General features: G+C 34.7%; 1 protein-coding gene across 1 annotated transcript; it reads left to right on the forward strand.

Moving 5' to 3' along the window:
* The first annotated feature begins 113 nt into the window (after positions 1–113).
* LOC147078640 (transmembrane protein 62-like) lies at positions 114–15,867 on the forward strand. Its single transcript, XM_085960332.1, has 8 exons — positions 114–525; positions 2,771–3,020; positions 5,975–6,236; positions 7,744–7,941; positions 8,633–9,059; positions 12,877–13,262; positions 14,268–14,498; positions 14,963–15,867. The coding sequence occupies exons 1-8, from the start codon at positions 322–324 to the stop codon at positions 15,039–15,041; spliced, it is 2,037 nt and encodes a 678-aa protein (XP_085816458.1). The 5' UTR covers positions 114–321; the 3' UTR covers positions 15,042–15,867.
* The last annotated feature ends 422 nt before the right edge of the window (positions 15,868–16,289 follow it).

Consider the following 16,289-nt stretch of genomic DNA (forward strand, 5'->3'; position numbering starts at 1 on the left):
GAATAAAAGAATTAAAAATTTTCTATTATTTATCCGTATAAAAATATATTGTATTGTTTATAGCCATATAATGTTTCAACAGCAGACAGCTGTTGTGACTAAAGTTTTGTGCCACAAAAGTGACGTTTATCATGATAGGCTGAATAGTGTTCAATTCTTTGTGATGTTTTCGAGTGATACATTCGATACATGTGTAAAACAGTCAGTCAGTTGTTCGGTGTTTTGTCCGATGTATAATGAAATGTGAATTATCACCTTAATTCATACGGTGATGTATTTTTTTCTAGCTCGAAATTCTCTTCTATTATTTCCTAACTAATTATGATCACTTCAAAAACGATGCTGCTGTTTTTCATTGCGGTGATTTTTATCTCTATTTTCTTCGCAAATCTTGCTCACCAGATTGATTTTAATATGAATCCTGGTGTAAATCCCAAACATAACGTGAAAATTACGAACAGATTCGAAAATGCGAACTCAACAATTGTTGTCAACTCTACAGAGAGACTCATGTGGTTTATGCAGGTAAATAACATAAGCTACTGTTTTATTATCATAAGGGTAGTTAGATTGACTTATAGATCAATTTTATTTAAATATAAATGAGCAATGACAAAAAATAAGTACTTAGTTTCACTTTTCCTGTCAAAACAAATTTTATTTATTATTTTTAACCATACATGTCATCAACTACCTAAAGGAATAGTTAACATGAGCTTATCTAGTTGATATTCGAACCTATGACTTGCCGTATACAAGTGCAATATCGGGTAAACTTGCCATAAATGCGAAAACAGTTTGTTTCAACCACAGTCTATTTTTCTGTCGCAGAAGATGCTTTATATTGCACAGTTATAAAATATTCCTCATAATACTTAGTCTATTTGAATATTGAAACAAACCATTATAAAATTGATCTGCAATTTTCACTGATAAATTAATTCCTCATAGTCGATTTCCAGATAGACATGTTAAAAAAAAAATGGTTGTGTAGATCTACTTTCTGAAATAATGGAATTTCAATATTCGATAATTCATTTTTATGTTATTGATTGACAATTTCTTGAATTGGCATGTTTGGGCGTATTCATGTAAGTAATAATTATTAATTATTATGTAATAATGATGTAATAATAATGTTATAATGATGTAAAAATAATGTAATAATAATGCCTACATACTGTATTTTACGACTTAAAAAATGGGGAAATCAAAATCAAATATAAATATTAATAAATTTTTGAACATTTTGACGTTTACCGATTATCTACGAACATGTCCGAATCTGTCAAATAGCAATATACAATGACAATATCGCGTCTTGCTTATGCTTGAAGAATGAGATTGGAGAGACAGTCAGCATTTTTACATGTAAACAGTTATTATCGCGATAGTTTAAAATACACACTATTGGTACTTACACGTAATCTATGGACGTGTACTGACACTATCATCAGCCTGAATCTATCCACTGCTGGATGAAGGCCTCTCCAAGCTGATTCCACTTCTCTCGGTCATGTGCGTTGCGTTTCCACGTACTTCCGCAGAACTTAATCATTTCATCGATCCAGCGGCCTCTAGGTCTACCTTGAGAACGTTTTGTACCTCTTGGGTACCACTGGATGATTAGATTTGTCCAACGATTGTCCCTTCTGATGTGTCCACACAGACAGTATAACCCTCAATAAAATAAAATTTTATATATAATGATCCAAAACCCAATTCAGTACCTACCTATGTAATAAAAAAAATTGAAACCACTGACATGTGATTAGATTATTCTAAAAAAATGTATGTCTTGACGTGCATTTTTTAATTGATGAATTCAACTGGCGTTTACATTCTATAATGCGAATCTTTCATTTCGTACCCATGTTTCACCCGTTATTATTTTAAACCATGGGGGTACACTTCTTCTTTTTCTCTCAATGCTGTGGCAGGCTGTGAGTGATGCAATACGAATAAAGTGATACAATAAGGTCAAGTGGGCTTCCTCATGGTTAATTTAAAAACGAATTTCACGTAAGCTGGTTAACCTTTTTACTACCGGTAATTGTATCTATGGCGGTACCTTGCACGCCGCGAATTTTATTGCAAAAATTAAAAATTTAAATCAATTTACGTTTCAAGTGGTAAAAATTAATTCTGTTTCAATTCTAAGTATGTGACGATATTTACAATATATGTCGTTGAGTGTTCAACATATTTGTATATTTAAAATAATTGATTTATGTTAGTAAAATCCCGTTTAAAGCGGGACGTCCAAAGATGTCATTTTTGTATGAGCGGCGTTCCGTTCACGGCAAAGTTCGCGTCTTAAGATGTCATTGGCAGCCATCCGGTTAAGGTTAAATTGGAGTGGTTAATGTTTCCCCTTCAAAATTTCAATGAAATAATATTATATTACAACTGAATGTACACGTTTTTTACAGTTTCACAACTCAATTCCTGTGTGAATCGTGCGATCGACCAAAATCTATCCCGCGATCGGCCACCAAATTATAGCTTTTTATTCGCAAATTTGCAAGATTTCAGAGTTAAGTGTTATGTTAGGATGGATTAAAAATATTATTCTCATAAATGTGTAATTTGATTCACTCAGCAGCAGGGTAGGGCATAGAAAATAATATAGAAATCGGTACGGAAACGAAATCACAAAAAGGAGCAATTCAAAATCACATCATCATAAATATTCAGCCATTGTGTATATTTTAAACCTATGAGGGAAGTAAGTAAATTATGGATTCATCTCTTATTTGATTTCTTGCAGATATCTGATCTTCATATAAGCAAATTTCACGATCAATCACGCATAACCGAACTCCGTGATCTATGCTCGAACACTATCAACGCCATTAAACCTTCCGTGGTGCTGGCATCGGGAGACATTACAGATGCCAAGCACAAAAATAATATGGGTTCAGGGCAGTACGAGGAAGAATGGATTACTTATGCTGACATTTTGAAGCAGTGCAACGTGAAAAAGAAAACCGTTTGGCTGGACATAAGAGGAAATCACGGTATTTATTCAAATCTAAATAGTCAAAATCTTATCTTATTTATAGTCATAGTTTTTACTATAATATAATATAGGTACATTTATATTTATGGCGATAAACAACTCATTACCTTTGTCAGCAGATTGATCGGCGATATTAAATACTCTTTCTGCAATTACAAATTCTTTAATATGCATTTCCGTAGTGTCAAATTATAGTACAATAAGTAAATAGCTTACGGCAACGGTTATTTCCGCGATATCTATATTTTATACAATAGTCAGCCACTCGTATGTCCATTGACGCAAATGACATTAAGTAGCTGACTCGATTAATATAGTTATTTCCTTAATTATAATGGGTAGATATTATTTTGATTGTATAAATAGTGAATAATAATTCATCGGACATGTCACTCGAATCTAAGTACCTGGTCTGTTACTATCTCAGCTTATGTACTGTCAGTTTATTTCAAAGAGATTGGACTCCTCCCCCAGAGGTAGCACACAAATGTCAGTGTGTACTCGTTTTGTGAGAGAAAGTTCTACTTCTCTGAAATTAGGTACACTTTGCTGCAAATGGGCCATACTTGGACATAAAAACGCCCCACTGAGTATTTTTTTTTATCAACACAAGCTTACAACCAATTTATGATAAACGTATTTTCATTATAAAAAGTTCCCGCAATAAAAACTTTATTAGGATTCAGGGTAAGAAAAAATAATGCAAATGGATGTAAGTATTTTATTTTTAATAACACAAAAAACACAATAATATTACAAAAAATTATACACAAATCAGTTAATAGCAAATGGTTAAATATTGGAATAAGAAATATGGTCTTGTTTTTACATATTGTTCTATATAAAATAACATAGCATTATTGTTTAGATAAAACGGTTCAATAAAAAACACTAATAATTACAGTTAATTACAAACAAAAAAAAAATATTATATTACCTACCTATTTACACATGTGTATTTTGAAAATATTTTATGAAATAAAAATATAACATGGGTTCGTTTTTGACATTTTGTGTATAAAATTACTTGTTTATACAAACCTATTAGAGACAAAATACAGGTAGGTATGTTGAAAATTTGATTATATAGTTAATTACAATATTTTATCTATTTAACTCACTTTTTTAACTCTCATTTAACTTTAACACTCATTTAACGTCACTTTCCGAGAAATGCTTCCCACACAGTAATGAATATTTAGATGGCACCCAGCTCTCCCGCCCGACTGCATCAATCCACGATTTCCGAAGAACTTCATTTTTCGGAAATCTGAAATAATTTAATTTATACCTATAACATTATAAAATTGCTACATATACTCCATTACATACTTCATATAAATACAATTTTTTGTTTGGTATTCTTAAAAATATATTTAACTCTGAAATGAAATATAAAATCTATGTAAATAATGAATGTCATTAACTAGCACTAACAGTTTTAACTTTGAAAAAGACATCGTATATTTTAGGTTCAAAATAATATTATGCATACGGCCCTGGATTTTTCGCAATAAACAACCATTTGACGTTTGATGTAAAAGTTTTGAATTGTTATTGTAAAAGATCTTTTAGGAAAAACTATCAATGTATAAATAATAAATAGTATGCATATTGTTCCGAAATGCTGTTACTCATTTGTATTCTTCCATTAATAAACATTTTTTTACCGAATAATAACGTATAATACGTATAAATCGAGAGAATAACAATATCAAATCCGCCATGTTGTTTTACCACACGAACTTGAAGAAGCTCCAGAATACCAACATTACCAACTGTCTTTCTCCGATTCGTATTTTTTAGTACATAAATGATAGCGTGTTCCCTCTCCAGTCTTTCAATCTCTTTGGTTTATTTATATTATTGTAACGATTGTACCCTTGTGCTTATGTAATCATAAATAAACTCTCACTCCTCATCATCACGAATAACCACGATCGTCTTTCATCTACAACACCATCTACCCTCACATTGACGACTCCTATATATTTATTATATGCTGTAACCTTTCGACTTTGTGTTCCGCTGTTTGGCAAAGAGCCACATTTGAGTTAGAGGTTGGGCGGTAACGTGTCGGCTTACAAAGTCGTGGGTCTTGGGTTCGAATTGCGGGTCTGGCGAACTCACATTATTTTTTCAATGTGTGTTTGGACCTAGAGCATGTACCTAATAGTTTGAGCAAGTGGCTAATATCCATTTCTCGTAAAAACAAAAATCTGTTCAGAAACCTTTTCGTGAGACGCCGGCCATGGTGCACATTGAATTGTAAAGCCAACTAAAAAAAATATAGTTGACATATTATAAACATGATTGGAAACTGACGCAGGGCCAAGAATCCATTCTCTCGCTGTAGGGATATAGCTGATTACATGATTATATTGTATTTCACAAAACATTTTTACGCTATTTTCTGAATAGGTCGCATTTAGTATGATGTTTGATATCTAATGCCGGGTACTCATATGCGAACCGTAACTGTGACCGTTCCAGATACAGTAACCTGTATGGACGCCAAATAATTAGTTCGCGAGCCTAATAAATAATTATTTCGCTTCTAGAGTTAGTTACAGTATCTGGAACGGTTACAGTTAATATCAAGTTCATAAAGTTTGATGGATGTACATGGCAGCGAAGAACTAGGAACCGAGAAGAGAGGGAGGCTCCGAAGACCACGGCTGATGATGATGATTAAATATTATCACATCCAAGGTAAAACCTCTCAACCATGCGAAAGAATACAAATAGTTTAAAATGACGGAAGCTATATTTACACCATAAAAAACACGAATAATGAATGAAATGAAAAGTAATGTGAATTCGATGCCATTAAAAACTCAATTTCATATTTTTTCATGATAAAAAGTTGCCATGGGCGCGGCGCGGCTCGATGATGTTATATTGTGCGGTAAGATGCTTGATTGAAGTGACATCTATTCTTTTCTGTTTTAGATAACTTCAACGTTCCCGGTTGGAAGTCGCACCTGAACTTTTTCCGCAACTATTCTATCCAAGGCGCTGCTAATCCACGTTCCTACATGCATGTCATTGACAAAAATGGCGAAAAGTTTGCTTTCATAGCCATCGACGCTTGCCTCGACCCGGGGCCTCGGAGGCCGTTCAACTTCATGGGAATGCTCAGCAAAGAAGCTTTGGCTGATGTTAAGTCATTTGTGAAGCAAGCTGAGGACATGAGCGTTGATCACACTATATGGTTTGTACAACTTTTCTATTGCTTTTGAAATAATGATATTGATTTCAATAGAAAACATTTTATATACCAGCTTATCTACTCTTCTTGTGTCATCCTCTATCAGAGGTCAGTCACCATCAGGGAGGTCTCGACATTATCATCTGTTGCCTGGAACAGTTCGGTGGAGCTGCATTTGTGCCAATGAATGCAGAATTTCTTGGTCTTTTCCGATTCTTTTGAGAATGTCAACATTAGTCACTTTTTTTATGGCCCAGTTAAAGCAGTGGTACACAACCTATTAGGCCAATTTATCCATTTTCTAATTTTTCACAGGCCGCAGTGGGTAAAAGTGTTGAAAAATAATGATATATACTAGACGAGACATACATTTTATTATTTAAAATTTAATAGTTACATATTGGTGATGAAATACTTGTTATTTTGGGCTGCAACAAATGCCATTTTGGACCGCATGCAGCCCATGGTACGCGATTTATGCATCACTCAGTTAAAGCAAACAATTGAAATATAAAATGTCAACTCTGGCCAATACAGGTGTCATTTTTCATCACGATAAAGTCAGACCTCATACAGCACAAAGGGTCCTCCAAAAACTGTTAAATGAAAATATAATATGGATGGATGTGCCATATTATGGCACTTTCATCATATTTTTCTTACCTGGTCCCGCCAGATTAATTACATACCATCTTTTCCTCTGTTTACAAAACCATATTAAGGAGAAACAGAATATGATATCCGAAATGAGCTTGATTTATTCTTCACCTCAAAAAGAATTGAAAATTTAAGGGCAAGATGTGAAGATATATCAACTACTTTTTAAATACCGAATTATTTATGGGATGATCTAATATTTACACTCTTGACAAGGTTGTCTTCAATGTTCTTGGGCAGTCCCAAAAATGTTAGATAAAACTCTTTTCTATAGAGATGAAGCCTAAACATATGAAAGTGACGCAAAGAATGCCCTCAGCGCCTTTATTCCATTGCACCCATCACAATACGTCACACCGGGATTATTGAGTTGTTATTACCTCGGTTACTCTATGCCATCTCTATGCAACTGCCTATTGTAACCAAGGTAATAACAATTCATTAATTCCGTTGCAATATTTATTCCACTTGGAATAGCTACAATGGTATAAAGGCATTTGTCTACTAATTTTCATACAAATTGTGAAGAGCAGTTTGGTGATGTTGCATAGAAAAATGGTACTTATGGCAAACTGGAACTTGCTTCAGCAATTTTAATAGGAAACCCGCAGATGGCTTCATTTGTCAGAATAAGGGTGTCTTCCAAGTCCTTGGGCAGTCTAACGTGTATAAACTTTGGTGTTGGAATATTATAATGTTAATTTGTAAACGTTTAAATTACTAATGTAATTTGTAATTCAGCAAGTTAAGTACCTACTAAAAATCCTTTCAAAAGAGTTTTTGTAAAATCAAAGGCTTGCGTTCATTGAAGACTATCTCTGTAAGTAAATAAACCACCCTAATTCATTTACAGGTTTGGGCATTATCCATCATCATGCATACTGACGCCAGCCGATGAACCTCTGCGGAAACTGATCAGCGATGTGAAGACCTCGAAGGCTTACTTATGCGGACATCTTCACACGATGGGCGGGCTTGTCCCGGAAATGTACACGCTACAGAAACAAGGATACCTGGAATTGGAATTGGGAGATTGGAAGGATAACCGATTGTAAGATTTTCAAAATTATTTCTCAAAGCAATTATTTTTTGAGATCATTCATTAATGTTTTGTAATATCGGATAAGCTAAAACTACAGATTGTCTTGCAATTATTTTATGCTTTTGCCTTGTGGATGACACATAATATTATTGTAATAATTTATCTTGTTTTGTTTTGTTTTGATAATGATTGGTGAGTAATATCTATATATCTGTTACTTGGACTTTGGTATTACATACGTACAAATGTCTCACTATTGAATTCAATAATATTATTTAAATGTACCTATCCTTGCATTGTATGACAAAATATCTTTAGCCGAACCAGCAAACTATGTCTGACCTGGTTTTTTTTAAATGACCTCAACCGACCCTTAAATGGTCAACAATTACTGTCCAAATTATTTTTTAACTTCCCTAGAGTAAACATTCGATTACGATCTTTTCACTACTACACATTCACACATAGGTACAAAAACAGTCTCGGGTGCTATAGTCTGGTGAATCAACTCTGCACTGAACCATGAATCATCATAGTGATCGAATAGTACTGTTTTGTACTCTTGCCTCTTTCAAAACACGTTGCTTCGACACTACATACTTTATTTTCTGTTGATTAATTTTTATTTTTATTTGCTTAACCAGATTTATGTCACAAGTGCGTTATGCGCTTTACAAAACACACTACTTTATATTTTCAGATTCCGTTTGGCCGCTATGGATCATGGAATGTTTTCATTTACCGATATTGAACACGGAACTTGGCCCATTACCCTGATCACGAATCCGAAACACGCTCTTTTCATAATGCCCGAGCGTGAATCGCTGCCGACGATGAAAGAATTCTCTCACATTCGTCTTATAACATTTTCTTTGTCTCCGATACACTCGGTTGAAGTGAAAATCAATCAGGGAAAATGGATGCCCTGCAGACACGTCAGCGGACCATTGTATATTCGTAAATGGGACGGGTCGTTTTATCACTCGGGGCTGCACATGATGTATGCGAGAGTTAGAGACACTCAAGGTCGTGAAAGCATCATTGAACAACCGTTTTCAATGGACGGTACAAAGATGAGCTTTAAACTTTTGGCTAAAATGGTGCTGATGTTAGATGCTGCGAGGATCGTAAGTAGTTTATTTGATTTACGCATTCTAGTATTTTTTATGTCTAAATATGAAATGGATTTGACACGGTTGTGGAGACTATTTTTTATAAAACCAAATCGATTTGAATCAAAGTAACTTTTGTTCATATTATCATATTTATCTGTTACTTAAGGTGATTCATTAGTGAAACGGCAAATAATTTTCAACCATAGGCGCGACGAAATTTTGCACTCGCTCCCATTCGGAGAGAGAATGTAGAGCTGGAAACACGTAATTTTGCTTCGTAATGGCGACGGCCGTAATAATTCTTAAATCGTGTAAAGATGACTTAAAACGTTACCCATTTACTTTAAAAAGAAAACATGTCAATGAATATATTATTATTGTTACTGATAAAACAATAAACAGAACATTAAATAGACACATGTTGGATATATAAGACAAATTATATTTGGTTTGACATGCCTCATTTGCACCCGCGACCCGCAATCCGCGCATCGCCTAGCGACGATCTTTTTAGACCGTGTCTCAACTGAGGTATGGCCTTAATGTACGCTGTGCAGTGGCAAAGGGTGGAGGTAGGCTGTCAAAATCCACAATAAATAGTGCACACTAAGCCTTGTCAGTCATGATGTTTTCATTGATAACATCATGACACAACTTACAGACGGTGTTGGTTAGTTTTTAAAATTCAATTGAACCCTGCGAATCCAAGCCATTATAAATAATAATCAAAAAATACTCGTCTATCTATAAAAATATCTAAAATTATGCAATTAAATCATGCATAACTTTGGATATTTTATAGATAGAATAATATTGTTTATCTATTGTAGTTTGACTTAGCCAGGGCTGAAAAATGGACCAACAATATGTGTAATATGTATTCTTAATCCAACTAAAACAACCAAGTATGAATGAAAAAGTGTGCACAATTTTGTCGTATCCCCCAAAGTATACCAAAACTATTATGGTTTGGTTTAGGCATGGTTTGATTGATTTTTAAAAACTAACTAACACCATTTATGTAAATTGTAGTCTTAGTTCAATAAAAACAAGTTTAATGTTGACTATTTATGGCAGATCTTAACAGCCTATATCCATCCTTCGCTACTGCCGCTGTGGTATAGTTGATGTAGCGCTTGTCTTTAAAACCATGAGTGCGAGTTTGATCCCTCGTCTGCAAAAATCACATTTTTCCTTTATTCCATGTTCCAGAGTAAGGACTCAGTGGGTTGGGCAAATAACTATGTAACAATTTTTCCGTGTAAAATAAAGTTTGTTAATATAATATATTCACCATTCTATGTAAGATATTCTTGACTAGTAACAGGATGAGAGGAAGAGATCATTTTGTCTCATTCTATGAGCTTTAGAATGAATCGTATTTTATTATTTAAAAATCATTATTTTTGAGGTCTTGATATAGTTAAGCTATGCTTAGGAGTGAAAATAATGATTTACTTAACTATAGTTTGTATGTTAAATTTAATTTCCTATAATTCTCTTTGTTAATTTGTCAAATACAGTATGCAGAACCTCGAGTATCACTGCATTCCAGAATTTCATATGAGCATCAGAAATCAGAATAGCATGGATAATTGGTGAAAGACTCGAAAAACATTCATATTAGAAAAATTATTAATTTGGATTGTCATTATCTGTTTCTAAGGCTTGATGCATAGAATGTCGACATTAATTGAACTTTATTATTTACTTGAATGGATGACATTTTATCAAAACAGTCAATAATATGCAATAGGTACTCCTTCACGATTACCATAAATTATTAAAATATTTTTTTAATGGACTTGTATAATGGTAAAGATATGAACAATTATAAATTAACTAGCTGACTTATTTAATTTTTATTTAATAAATTATTTCTAGTGAATATTTTGGTTGTAAATAAAAAATAACGAATGTATCGTAAGTGTGTGGGGATGGGATCTATGACAGAAAGAGGAATGGAGCGCTGTAAACGATGACCGCCGATAAAAACAAAAAAACACCAACCATTCATTTTCTCAATTCAAAATGAGTAATGATGTTCATAATGAATGAATTACCTGTGATAGGATCTCGTTGTTTAATGTTTATGCAATATCCGTCTTGTCCCTTCCAGAAAATTAGCGGATATTGGAGAGCGTCGTATGAACGGTGTGTATCAGCGATGAACTCCAGATTATTGTTTCTTCTTCGAATCACGATTTCTCGCGTCGATGTGCGGTCGCCAACCATGATTCCAGCAATATCGTTAACAACAGTCGCATTGAATCGACGCACGTGCTCTCCAGCTGGTGTTTTATCAGGATTGATGACAATAGCGTGATTGTCACTTCACAATTCGTGCATGTGTGCTTTGAAGAATTTCAATAATTCATTGTGCTCATTTAATAGGACGTCAAGTTCGCCGACGATACGCTTGGCATTAGGCAAATTGAGGTTATTGTAGCCGCAACGTGCATCCACACGATTGATGTCCTCACCGCCCATGAAGTAGATTTGTAAAAATTCATGTGGTTCGTTTGGCATTGGCAGCAATGAGCCTACATTGCGGTATACTTCGCCTTTGATTTTGAACGTAGAATGGAATTGTTGACCATTGCCACACTTTTGTGAACTATTTCTGTTGCTCTGAACGAAGTCATTTGGAAGCATGAATTGTATGTGCGAATGGACTTCAGGAACAGGTTTGAATCTGGAACCGTGCCGATAAGCAAGCCGTTCAATGGTTCTGGTGGTATCTCAATTTCTGGTAGTTGCACTTTTCCTGATGCGCAACACATCCCGGCTGACTATGTTTGAATTTGAGCGCATGACAATGGGGACATTCTTTGTCCATAGCACCAATCAGCACTTTCGGATGAGCGGAATGTTCAATATCTGGCTCGTACTCGAATGCGAGACGAAGGAACGAAGCGGATGTAAATGCTCGATGTACTTGTTGGCGTTGTCAGTCATTTGCTCAGCGTGTAGTAACTACGAACCGGCGCGCTTGGCTCCGTTCCAATTGTCGTTGTTGATTTTGTTCAGCTCGTGCCTCTTGTGATTGAGATGCACGCAATTGCGACATGCTCACACGCACGTTTTTGTTATCTTGTTGGATTTGTTCGTCTGTTCTTTCTGCATTTACTATTTCGCATGTTTGTTGCTTTATTCGTTCGACGGCCCGAATGGCCCCCCTTGCGTCTTGCTGGCATTGTGCACTGTAATACACGCACACAAAAATAGATAAATTAAAATAAATTGTACAAAATTTTGCACGCACTGCATTGTGACATGCCGAATGAAATGTCAAAATGACGCGACGCTTCTCTTGAATTCTTCTTGGACGTAGCGCCATCTGTCATTCAACAACATAATTAATTTCGTTCTGTTTGAAATACGAACGACGGTTAAATTTGTTCATACAAAAATAATAAAATCGCGATTAAAAAATGGGAGGGTGGGGGTAGGAGGGTGAAAATTTGGGGTTATAAGTATTTTTTGATGCCAAACAATAAAAAAAAATACAAAAAAAAAATGTCAAAAAAATAAAAGAAAAATTTTTCCGGATAGAGATACCCTAATCACCTAGCGGTATAAAATATACTTGTTGACCTATTCTCATACCTAAGAAATATACATTAAAAAAATCATAAAAATCGGTCGAGCCATTTCGGAGAAGTGCGACCACAAACATCGTGACACGAGATTTTTATATATATAGAGATAATAAGTATAACTGTGGATATGACCCTTAGTCATTAATAATGACACAGGAACATGATACATACCCAGTGAAGTGAAGTATGGACATCTAGGTAGTAAACAATGGTTTCTTTTTTTTCAGTTCCAATGCATGTTCGGCACATTGCTGATGCTGGGCATATTACCGTTAATATTCTTGAGATATCTCCACAAGAAGACAATGGCGGGCAACATGAAAACGTTGCGAACGAGAAAAAATATCTTTTACTCGTGGCTCCGCAAGATGTGGCTTCTCTCCACCATCGACAAGCTTTTTTACCCCCTTATCTTGTTTGAGATTTATTTAACCGTCGGTCCCTGGACCGTAGGGGAGGTGCTGGAAGGATATGTGGGAGTCATATTTGCGTGGGGACTCCTCGTGAACGGGGTGTACATTCCTGGAGCTTTTACTTATGCGTACGGCTTCATACAGATGTTTGTCTGTCAGTTGCCGTTGACTTTAGTTCTAGCTCACTGCGTTGATGAGAGGTGGGTCATGATTTCTTCTCACTTTTAATATTTATGATTGTATTCAGCACATTGTTTTATTTAATTAGTTATTCTGTAAAAATATTGTGGCAAAACTGTTTTTGGCCAATGCGGCGCGGCATATTTGAAGGAATAATGTAAAGAACAGAAACAGTTGGTATTATTATGGTATAATATTTATCAACTAATAGAAAATTAGCCTATATAACGGGAGGGGGGGGGGGGGGGGTTGTAGTAAATGTGACATCACAAAATCGCCAAAATTATATAATTCTGGACATGAAATATTCTGTGGAAACATTCTACCGAAACCGATCATTTTAACCACTATATTTTAACGAAAGAGGTCAGGTTTAAAAATGTAACATAATTGTGGGGTAACAGTGGGGTAAAATATTTTTTCATAGAGTGCAACAAAATATAGAGGGGGACGGTTTTCAAGAAACATTTAAAATCGTGTGATGTCATTTATGGATGACCTCTAATATTTTTTCAAAATTTTAATAATCTACAACCAAAATCTAATAACAACGTCATACTATAAATAAAAGAATGTCATAATCCAAGTTCAAAACCCAGTAGTAACAGCATGCCCTTATTGTTGTTGATGTAGAATTGTTTTTGTTAGTTACTTACTAGTAATTTTGTAAACCAGTGGCAAAGCGAAGTTTTATAATGTTGGATATCTTGAAATTGAAGTGATTAAAAATAAAATTACAGGCATATGCATGTGAGGTGAATTTAAAAATACAATGAAATGCATTTTTCAAAATATGTTTCTTGCTAGGTTCTAAATTTTGACATCAATTTAATTTGCATGTCAAGATGTGAAAGACATGACAAATTTAATTGTATAATCAAATAATAATTAGCGGAAATACACTTACAATTTTCATATATTCTTTCACTGTATCCGAAACTGAATGTTACTTTTCAAAAAGGGTCCCAAATATTATATACATTATCACGTTATAAATGTCGGTGAAATCTTCTCTTCTCTTTCAGCTTTCAACACCATTGGTCAGGGAGGAAAAAAGTTACCCGTTCATTATTGCGGCGGTTCTTTTCACACCTTCCGTTTGTGTTTATCTTATCTGCTCAAATGGTGCTGGCCTATTTCTTTTGGCTGGCTTACGGAACGATGGCATTCCTGCTAGGACCCATGAGGACGTGGTCCGTATTTCTAAACATATATCTGTGGTACAAAGCAATTACGCTGCCACCAGAATCTACAAGGTATGCATTGTTTTCATTAATGTTTTTTGAACCCTAGTTATCCCTCATCTAGTGTAACCAAGATAGTGTTTGCATTATCTGCTTAGATATTTATGTTTATTCAATGCCCCAGGTACTTACTCGAATGACACTCACCTGTTTTTTCCACTGACTGACATCCAATTTCTGTCACAGTTTTTGGTGTGGAAGGTCACTATCGTGAAATCTAAAACTCGGGGCATTGAAAATATATATGGACGTTGGTGTCTTGTATTTTTTAAACTCTTTGGTTTCTGCCATGTAAGCAGCTGAAGCGGACCTGATAGATGTGTGACTCAAGTGATATGGTGCAAGCAAAGCATCCCACACCGTGCATCTCTCTTCTCTACAAGGTACCATTGTGATACCACCGGATCTTCTCACAAATTCCTGGTTGTCGGTAATACCGATGAGATTATAAAATTTTATTTAATTTTTCATTGCAGGGAAGGAGCCAAAATATGGGCGTCCCACAATTTCCAAGTTAGCACGACTACCAACACGACCAAATCGGCTGGTTCCTGATTGGTGACTTTTTATCGCATTCCTTTTTTAAACAGTATTTACAATGTTGCCAGATGTGATGTAAATAATATTATCCGGTGCATTTTTTTTTAAGACAACGTGTGTATGTTGATTACACAACAAATCATTATTGATTTATGAAAAATATCTACCACTGTATTATATAGAATGTATATAGAATTTGTTAGTGAAACTTGTTTTGTAAAATTTTACAAAGTTTCTTTTAGTCTTCATTTGATTGGATTTAAATATTTTTACAAAAATGACTTACTTATGAGATTAACACACATTCTAACGTAAAAATTAGTACCATTTTATTTCGCACGTAAAGTTTATTATTGTGTTTGCTTTTGAGCAGTACGACCATTCAACAAAATTACAATCTTATGTAATAATGTGGAAGGACAGAAAGGTCACCCAGTTTTCACCGCTAGAGGCCTGGTTAATCGGTTACGTAACTCAAGCCACTCATCTATCTTTTTTGTTATTTGTCATATAGATCTGATATTTTCGGTAATCGATTCTTTATGGTTGTTTCCAGATAGAATTGTAAATAATTTGCCATGGATCTACTTTATGAGATAATTAAAGGTGAATATTTCACTACTGTCTTTGCTATTATTATAATTAGGAGTGCATTGAGCTATGTGCACTGAAGAATGCCTCATAAACATTTTGCGATTTTTACACTTTGCCACACCGCGTCCTGTGGGCTTTTTCACTTAAGGTCCTTTTAAACGTCTGTTCTGTTGTCCGTTCAGTCGAGGTTTCATTTATTATTTCAGTTCAGAATCGGCGTTGTATATCTACATAGTTTTTATACACTAAAAATGAATATTATTTTTATAATTACTTTCTAAACATATTGGTTGGTGTAATACAGTACCTATATTTGAAGAAATAATTAGATTTCAATCAAAATTAGAAAAGTAGTATTAATAATATATACTAATTTACACAACAATTTACCTGGCATCTCTAAAAACGGATACGAAAACTGATGGAAAATCCATCCTGTCTCGTCTCCGTTTTGGTTTCAGTCGGCTGCTTCCGTTTTGCATTTACAAGTCAGTTTAACGGACAGCTCGACGAAAACGGAGACTGATTGGATAGCAAAATTGATCGTTTAAAAGCACATTTACAGTGTACTACATGCATTTGTAAATCATGCGATGGTTATCCGAAACTGAGATGAAGTTTAAGAGAGCTCCAAAGTTTTGTATTTTCTTTGAATTGGTTCAATGTCGC

Source organism: Rhyacophila brunnea, unplaced genomic scaffold (genome assembly GCF_057557595.1).
Source record: "Rhyacophila brunnea isolate RB1 unplaced genomic scaffold, BYU_Rbru_1.0 scaffold_11, whole genome shotgun sequence".
Classification (NCBI taxonomy): domain Eukaryota; kingdom Metazoa; phylum Arthropoda; class Insecta; order Trichoptera; family Rhyacophilidae; genus Rhyacophila; species Rhyacophila brunnea.

Bases quoted from the DNA above. Each gene is read 5' to 3' on its own strand.
- LOC147078640 (XM_085960332.1), top strand. From the start codon at position 322: ATGATCACTTCAAAAACGATGCTGCTGTTTTTCATTGCGGTGATTTTT. The intron at 3,021-5,974 runs GTATTTATTCAA...TTTCTGTTTTAG, and splicing joins GGACATAAGAGGAAATCACG to ATAACTTCAACGTTCCCGGT. The intron at 7,942-8,632 runs GTAAGATTTTCA...TTATATTTTCAG, and splicing joins GATTGGAAGGATAACCGATT to ATTCCGTTTGGCCGCTATGG.